This window comes from Nomascus leucogenys, chromosome 3 (assembly GCF_006542625.1).
Source record: "Nomascus leucogenys isolate Asia chromosome 3, Asia_NLE_v1, whole genome shotgun sequence".
NCBI classification, from domain to species: domain Eukaryota; kingdom Metazoa; phylum Chordata; class Mammalia; order Primates; family Hylobatidae; genus Nomascus; species Nomascus leucogenys.
In genome coordinates, this window is record NC_044383.1 from 143,325,944 (window position 1) to 143,335,271 (window position 9,328).

Below are 9,328 nucleotides of genomic sequence, written 5' to 3' on the forward strand. Positions count from 1 at the left end.
GAGCTGAGGTCACACCACTGCACTCCATCCTGGGTGACAGAGGAAGACCTTGTCTCCAAAAAGTCAAAAATAAAAATAAATTTTAAAAACAAAGGTTAGACTAGGAGAAAAGTACCATCATCCGTCTATCAGTGTATTCTGAGTGGAAAGCACAGTAATGTTGATGTTTGTTTACGATTAAACTAAATATGAAAAGCTCAGTAATGTCTATGAGGTTGTTCCTGCAACCCTGCCAACTTGCCCCAGTTTCTTCCTCCCTGCTGAATCATTCCCATCAGCATATACATGCTGTTAATTCTCCCAATGTAAAATACAACAAGTAAAAACTTATCTCTTTTTCTCCACATCCTCTCCAGCACCTGTTGTTTCCTGATTTTTTAATGATGGCCATTCTAACTGGTGTGAGATGGTATCTCACTGTGGTTTTGATTTGCATTTCTCTGATGGCCAGTGATGATGAGCATTTCTTCATGTGTTTTCTGGCTGCATAAATGTCTTCTTTTGAGAAGTGTCTGTTCATGTCCTCTGCCCACTTTTTGATGGGGTTGTTTGTTTTTTTCTTGTAAATTTGTTTGAGTTCGTTATAGATTCTGGATATTAGCCCTTTGTCAGATGAGTAGGTTGCAAAAATTTTCTCCCATTCTGTAGGTTGCCTGTTCATTCTGATGATAGTTTCTTTTGCTGTGCAGAAGCTCTTTAGTTTAATGAGATCCCATTTGTCGATTTTGGCTTTTGTTGCCATTGCTTTTGGTGTTTTAGACATGAAGTCCTTGCCCACGCCTATGTCCTGAATGGTATTGCCTAGGTTTTCTTGTAGGATTTTAATGGTTTTAGGTCTAACATATAAGTCTTTAATCCATCTTGAATTAATTTTTGTATAAGGTGTAAGGAAGGGATCCAGTTTCAGCTTTCTACATATGGCTAGCCAGTTTTCCCAGCACCATTTATTAAATAGGGAATCCTTTCCCCATTTCTTGTTTTTGTCAGGTTTGTCAAAGATCAGATAGTTGTAGCTATGCGGCATCATTTCTGAGGGAACACTTTTACACTGTTGGTGGGACTGTAAACTAGTTCAACCATTGTGGAAGTCAGTGTGGCGATTCCTCAGGGATCTCGAACTAGAAATACCATTTGACCCAGCCATCCCATTACTGGGTATATACCCAAAGGACTATAAATCATGCTGCTATAAAGACACATGCACACGTATGTTTATTGCGGCACTATTCACAATAGCAAAGAGTTGGAACCAACCCAAATGTCCAACAACGATAGACTGGATTAAGAAAATATGGCACATATACACCATGGAATACTATGCAGCCATAAAAAATGATGAGTTCGTGTCCTTTGTAGGGACATGGATGAAACTGGAAAACATCATTCTCAGTAAACTATCGCAAGGACAAAAAACCAAACACCGCATGTTCTCACTCATAGGTGGGAATTGAACAATGAGAACTCATGGACACAGGAAGGGGAACATCACACTCCGGGGACTGTTGTGGGGTGGGGGGAAGGGGGAGGGACAGCATTAGGAGATACACCTAATGCTAAATGACGAGTTAATGGGTGCAGGAAATCAACATGGCACATGGATACATATGTAACAAACCTGCACATTGTGCACATGTACCCTAAAACCCTAAAGTATAATAAAAAAAAAAAAAAAAAAACTTATCTCTTGATCCCATTCTTTTTTCCAGCTATGACCCCATTTCCTTCCTTCACTTTGTGGCAAAACTCAAGACTCACCTAGATACACTGCCTCTGATTCTCCTCTATTCTCTTTTGAATCACTCAGGCTTTACTCCACCATTTCACCAATGGCTGCTACACTGCCAAACCCGGTGAATTATCAGTCCTCATCTTACGTAACTTATCACCAGCATACAACACAGTCAGTCACTTCTCCTTGAAGTGTTTTCTTCACCTGGTGTCTAAGTCACCAGGCCAAGGAGATTTCCCTCTTCATTAGGGTACTTTCCCCTCATTCCCCAACCTCTTAACATTAGGAGTCCCCAGGAGTTCCTTCCTCAGACCTCTTCTCTTTTCTTTCAACCTTCACTGCCTTGGTGAGTTAATCTAGTCTCACAGCTTTAAATGCTAGCCATATACTGATGAGTCTCAAATTCAAATCTTCACCTTGTACTTCTCCCCTAACTCTCAACTTCTATATCTAACTGCTTACTTGCTCTCCATCTCACTATCAAACAGATGTGTCAACCTCACAAGTCACAGATTGAGCTCCTGACATTATCTCCCAATGCCTCCTTTTCTCACGCTGCTCCCCACCCATCCTTCCGTTGCTCAGGCCAAAGGTCTTGATGACATCCAACTTGACTCTTTCTCACACCCCACATCCAATCAACAACAAATCTTTGCTGACTTGACCTTCGAAATATATCGACAATCTGTTTTCAACTTTACCGCTGCCACCTATCTCAAACTACTGCCAATTTTCACCAGTCATGAAGGGTCCGGTCCACAGAACTTCCAACCAGTTGTTTAAAAAAAGGAGACAGTCATTCTTAATGTAATGCTCTGCAGCTTGAAGTATAAATTTTACATATATACACAAACATAAGCACACACACACACACACACACAAGATTTTAGGATTTTTTCCAAAAATGTGTAAATAACACATTAATAATTTAAATAATTAATTTTAAAATGCTTTAACTCTTTTACAAATATTATATATATATGTCAAACAGCAATAGAAAGTTGTTCCAAATTAATAATTTTATTGAACAAATAGCTAATGTCAATTTATTTATTTATTCTATTTTGTTTTCGAGACAGGGTCTCACTCCACTGCCAAGGCTGAAGTGCAATGATCTTGGCTCACTGCAGCCTCAGCCTGTGAGGCTCAGGTGCTCCTCCTCCCTCAGCCTTCCGAGTAGCTGGGACTATAGGCGCATGCCACCACACCCAGCTAATTTTTTTTGTAGAGACAGGGCTTCTTTACGTTGCCCAGGCTGGTCTTAGACTTCAGAGCTCAAGTGATTTGCCTGCCGCAGGCTCTCAAGGTGCTGGGGTTACAGGCATAACCCACTGCACCCGCCCTAATGTCAATTTATATAGAACATTAGCTATAAATTAGTCATTACTTATTTATATTTGAAGTTTTACCACCTTCAAAAATTGTATTTATTAGTAATAAGAAGTTGTCTAGTTATTAGTAAGAATTTAGTCACGTACTCTGTCATCACCTCCCCAGACAGTGACCAAACTACACGCAAATAAATTTGAAAACCAGAAAAATTTAGAACACAGTAAGCAGAATAAACATCTAGATACCAGGGACAAGACTGTAGTTACTTACACTGTGAACTCCTAAAGCTTTCCAGACTGCGAAGCTAATCACACCAACCCCACACCATGCATAGAGTGAGCCCCAGCCCAGAGCTCGCAAGGCAAGGGAAGACCCGCTTTCTGGTAATGCAGCCGTGGCCATACTTCCCTGAAATGAGACAGAAAAGTTGAGCTAAAAACAATCAGTGCAGAAAGAATAAGCATTCTGGGGGTGTTTGCAAATTTCTCTCTGTGCAAGCGACACGGTATTAGGAAGCTAGATCAACCCAAGGTCTAATTCTGGCTTTGCTACTTAATAATTGCATGCCTTCTCTGACTCACAAATATTTGAGTACGCAAGGCACCTTGCCTGTTAATTCTTCCACAAAAATCCTAGACCATTTTGTCAAGATTTCTCTATCCCCCATTCATTGGCATTTTCACAGAATGACATTAAAGTGGTATTAAAATAACTCAGTTATTTTATGAATGTTTTTCCTGCCATAATATTAACATGAGCAGGGACACCAGATATTTCAGATAAGTAAACTTTGCATGTGTGTAAACATTATGTATTTTCTTCAGTTATTTTAACCAAATAGACATATAATACACATTATTTTCTCTCATAGCACATCATTTAGTCTACCGATTATGAGACTGATGTACAAATGCAAGACATACTAGTTAACAAAAATGTTGATCTATTTTAATAAATTGACCAAAGAGGCTCAAGAGTAGATTACTTCGCCACTTTTAGCTTGCACCTTCCTCTTTCTGTTTATTCAGGGAATTACAAAGAAAAATGAATGTCCATTCAGCATCTATTATTGCTTTTCAACTCCCAGTTCTTTTGCATGACACACAGCTAAGACAATGAGAACAGGACATTAAAAGGATAACTATCATTCCAAAATAAAAGCAGTGTAGGCAGTCCCCAACTGAAAAGTTTATCATTTTAAAGTCTTCTGGGGTTGCAATTTAAATCTGTTTTAATACCTAGATTCCCAGGCTAACGGATAGAAGTCTATTTAAATAGCAAGATTACTAAAAATTGTATCATTTCTTCCCTAGAAGTATCCCAAGATGGGAAGAGTACCACGTTGGGCAAGTTGCTTAATTCATCTGTGCCTCAGTTTCATGCCCTTTAATGGGGACCACATGCAATGGTGCTGCATAGGGCATGAGGGGAGTTCAATGAGGCAAGCCCCCAGAAGAGCAGCCAGCACATGCTAAGCACTCAAATATTAGATATTATCAATGTTAGAAAAGACCTCCAGGTGACAACTGTGAAATGCACTGACTAAGTGAAATTCTTAGACTGGTGCTTGCTCAGTATAAACGCATTAACTGTGTGCTCCAAAATCTCTGAGTTCTTCTACAACGATTTTACCTCTGAAACAGAGTCTGGATAAGTGGTCATACTCCAATTCCAGTGTTCTCCCAGAGGGAGAGAGAACCATCTAAAACAGGGATTCTCAAACTTCCTGGTCTCAGGATCCCTTTACACTTGGGCCCTAAAGACTTTCAATTAGGTGGGTTGTATTTATCAATATTTAATGTATTAGAAATTAAAATTAAGAAATTCTTAAATTATATTAGTCATTTAAAAATAGTAGATCATTCTAGATTAATATAAGCCTATTTTTTATGAAAAATTACTTTTCCAAAACAAAACTGTGCAAAAGAGAAACAATGTTTTACATTTTTGTTAGTCTTTTATTTATTTTTATTTTTTGAGACGGAGTCTCGCTCTGTCACCCAGGCTGGAGTGTAGTGGCATGATCTCAGCTCACTGCAACCTCCACCTCCCAGGTTCAAGCAATTCTTGTGCCTCAGCCTCCCAAGTAGCTGGGATTACGGGTGCATGCCACCATGCCCAGCTAATTTTTGTATTTTTAGTAGAGACGGGGTTTCACCGTGTTGCCCAGGCTGGTCTCAAACTCCTGGCCTAAAGTGATCCGCCTGCCTCAGCCTCCCAAAGTGCTGGGATAAAAGTTTTCTAAAATCTAATTTTCACTTGAAAGCTTGAATTTTATCAGTGGCAATAAATATTGACAATTGTTTGCTGGAAAAGACAAGCTCATTTTATTCATTATTAAGACGTCTGCCAAATATCCACTTCCGAATAACCATAGTTGTCAGTTATTCTTTCAAGTAAAAATGATACTCTATAGGAAAAAAGTGGCTAGTTCAGCTTGCAATTCAACTGCTTTTCTAGAGAAAAAATCCTACTTCAGTATAAAATAGATGTGCTTTATGTATTTCCCACTTCTTTTTTTTTTTTTTTTTTTGAGACGGAGTCTCGCTCTGTCACCCAGGCTGGAGTGCAGTGGCGCAATCTCGGCTTACTGCAAGCTCCGCCTCCCGGGTTCACGCCATTCTCCTGCCTCAGCCTCCCGAGTAGCTGGGACTATAGGCGCCCACCACCAGCCCACTTAATTCTTTTGTATTTTTAGTAGACACGGGGTTTCATCGTGTTAGCAAGGATGGTCTCAGTCTCCTGACCTCGTGATCTGCCCGCCTCGGCCTCCCAAAGTGCTGGGATTACAAGCGTGAGCCATCGCGCCCGGCCTTGTATTTCTCATTTCTTTACACAGAATATTAAAATGAGGTTTATTCAAGGGTCATGATTTAATAAAATTAACTATTTTATTTCTTCAACAAGGACATTGTTAAGTAATGCTGGCTTTAAAAAATACAGGTACTTTGTAATGAAGGACACAACGACTTTCAGCACAGTTTGGTGCTACTGCATTAGTTAGACCAAGGTATCAGCAGTTTTACTCTCCATTGCCTCTGTACCATTAGTACAAGCATCTTAGTATCATTATGAAAATAGTTCTGACTTCATGGACCCAAGGATCAAGGATCAGCAGGGTTCTGTGGACCGCAATTTGAAAACCACTGTTAGACCCTGAAGGGCATCTGTGATGATCAAATCTCAGAACAACGAAATAGGATGGAAAGTTGTGAATATGTGTACATGCTCCCCCCAGCCCCAGAGAATCCCTAGTTTTCATCAGATTATTAAAAAGATCAGTGAGCCAAGGATTAACATAACTTAGGCTTAGAAATCAACCAAAACTCTACTGTTAAGGCACTACTCTGATTTCCACCACAAAATATATTTCTGCTCTGAAAACATTCTGTATCATAGAGAGAAAATGACCCACAAGGCCCATAGCAGTGATTTAGGAAGCTTCATATAAGCTTAGAGTATTCAGAGGGGATCCAAGCACACTTTAAACATGGTCTCTTGCCATTATGGTATCAATAGGCTTAAGTATGATTATTAAAGATAAATGTAAGTGGAAAGGAAACTTGACTTTTTATGATGTTTTACATAACACTTTTCCTCCATAGCACACATCAAATTGTAATTACACAGTTATTTTTGTGAATATTTATTTATTTATTTTTGAGACAGAGTCTCACTCTGTCACCCAGGTTGAAGTGCGGTGGTGTGATCTGGGCTCACTACAACCTCAGCCTCCTGGGTTCAAGTGATTCTCCTGCCTCAGCCTCCCAAGTAGCTAGGACTACAGGAGTGCCACACCACACCCAGCTACCTGGCAAATTTTTGTATTTTTAGTAGAGATGGGTTTTAGCCATGTTGGCCAGCTGGTCTCAAACTTCCGACCTCAGGTGATCTGCCCCTCTCGGCTTCCCAAAGTGCTGGGATTACAGGCATGAGCCAGGATGCCTGGCCCAAATTTAGATTTAAAGTCATGTTGTGAATAGGAAATGTACCAGATAAGCTTTCAAAGTCTTGTTCTGCTAAAATTTAAGAAAGCACATAAGTACATCTTTCTAAATGAAAATAAAGACCGTTGGTTAATTTGTACATTTCTAGAATCCATGAGCGTATATAAATTCACATCTTAAAGCAATGTGAAAGGCCATCAATATTTTCTTTATTTTTTCTACGCAAAAGCTGCCATATATTGTAAACAATAACAATAAAAATGTTATGAATGGATTTCAGTGTCACCAACCTTATTGAACCATTCAGGGCTTTTCTTTTTAGCCAATGATAATGTTGTAATAAATCCAGCTAGCATTCCCGCTGCAGCAACAGTACCAAGGAAAATTCCACCTGCCAAGAGTTTCGGGGAGGAGGGGGGATATTTAAAAAATTAAATAAAAAGAGGTCAAAAAGATGTACAAAAGTAAGTTTAAGATACTATTCGAGTTACAATCAAAATCACTTTTGAAATTCAAGAAACCATGGCTAAGCAGCTCTTGCTAACAGTAAATGACAGCGGCTGAGAAACACGCGTGACCGCACAACCTCTGGTTCCTTGGGTCATTCCGAGTTATTATTCCCGAGCGCAGAGAAAAGGCTCAGCTTCCCTTCCCCTCTCCCCTGGGACCACAGCGTGAAGTTTCTCACGGTGAGGAGAAGAGACGATGGCAATCAGGAAAGGCAAGGCTCTAGAACAATTGCATGGGTGACGGGGAAATATGGCACGCCCAGGAGAATAGCTCGCGGGATCTGCCCCCCGCCCCGCCCAAGGGGAGACTCCACCCAGTAAGCGACCTACCCTCCCTGGGCCGCCAGACTCCGCGGGCTAAACTCAGGGGCAAGCCCAAGCTAAGGGCTCTCAGAGCGGGATGTGTGTGGGAATGCCCGCTCCAGGGCAAGCCAGGGTCCGGGGTTAGCTCGCCCCGACGCCCGCACCTCACCACAACACATCTTACCTTTAACCAGGAAAAGCCGGTCATCCGTGGACCTCGGAGCCTCCAGCCCAGAGGCCGGCTGCCCAGTTCCAGCGCCTGCTGTCTCCATGTTTAGGTCGCCTCTAGTGCGTCCGTGCCCAACTGGGCCCGGGTGGAAGCGAGAACGAGGCGGAGTAGAAAGGTTCCGCTGCCGCCGCCTCCTGTGCAATCTGAAGAAGGGTCCGGAGTGCGGCCGCTGTCCCCAAACCCTCCTCCCGCGCCGGGGCCGGGAAGACGTGCTGTGCCCAGCCCCGGGGGCGATGCCCTCCAAGGCCGTCTCTTAGGGAGGATCTCTTGATTTCTCCAAGGAGATCATTGCTGGACTTAAGTGATTACTTTGGCTGTTTGAAGGAACGCTCAGCCCCGACTGTAGGAGGCAGTGAGGGTCGCAGATTGCGCCAAGATGCCAGGCCCCGCCTGTGAGACCCTGGAGCTCATTTTCCTAATCAAGCTTACATTGTGTCCAACGATTTGGCCAGCGCTAACACTCCACGATTCTAAAACGCAGGCCTCAGTCTTCTGTCTGTACTTTTCTAGGTAACTTCCTAACAGTGTTGAGGAAAGTGTAAGTGACAGGCTTTGTCCCTGGAGGAAAGCCAGCCGCCCGGCTCTGCGGTGACGCGTACCCTCGCCGCGGTGTGAGTGCTCGGCCTCCATCGGGAAGTGGAACACTCACAGGAGGACCGAATGAAGGTACCACCCCCGAGAGGAGAGCGACGCCCGCTGGAAGGGCTTGCAGAGCTACCGGGAACGTTGACCGCTAGCAAGCTTGGTCTTCCGCTGGGAGGCTGGTTTGCCCATTCTGTAAATGGCCATGGAGAGGAGGAAGCTAGTGGTAGAAAATCTTTTCAGCCTCTCAGAGAACAATGACATCTTGTAAAATAAGGCGGTCTCTCTGCTATTTGTCCTGCCCCCCATCACTGGAGGGCATGAGCTTCCTGAGGATGGAGATGGGACTCTATGTTCAGTTTAAATCCCCCAGCTTTCAGGTCTTACCTGGTTACCAACAACAAATGCATGTTGGATGAATGAGTAAATGAATGCAGTGAAGTGCAGTTAATAGCTCAAACCTGGGCTCGGGTCCTAAACCGCTTCTCAGATGTGTGAACTTGGGGTAACTTAGCCCCTCTATAGCTCAGTTTCCTCACCTGTAAAATTTAAAAACTGATAGTAGGCCAGGCGCGGTGGTTCACGCCTGTAGTCCCAGCACTTTGGGAGGCTGAGGCAGGCGGAGATCAGAAGTTCGAGATCAGCCTGGCCAACATGGTGAAACCCCGTTTCTACTAAAAATACAAAAATTAGCGGA

The 9,328-nt window shown here is 42.6% G+C and overlaps 1 protein-coding gene across 1 annotated transcript in view; it reads right to left on the bottom strand.

The window, feature by feature from the left end:
• Window positions 1-8,766, bottom strand: part of TMEM242 (transmembrane protein 242) — a 29,704-nt gene extending 20,938 nt beyond the window's left edge. The window contains exons 1-3 of the mRNA XM_003271742.4: window positions 8,005-8,766; window positions 7,299-7,399; window positions 3,332-3,469 (exon numbers count right to left, since the gene is read on the bottom strand). Of these exons, the coding sequence (XP_003271790.1) occupies window positions 3,332-3,469; window positions 7,299-7,399; window positions 8,005-8,092 (327 nt within the window). The 5' untranslated portion in view covers window positions 8,093-8,766. The remainder of the gene's footprint in view (window positions 1-3,331; window positions 3,470-7,298; window positions 7,400-8,004) is intronic.
• Between the last annotated feature and the right edge of the window lie 562 nt (window positions 8,767-9,328).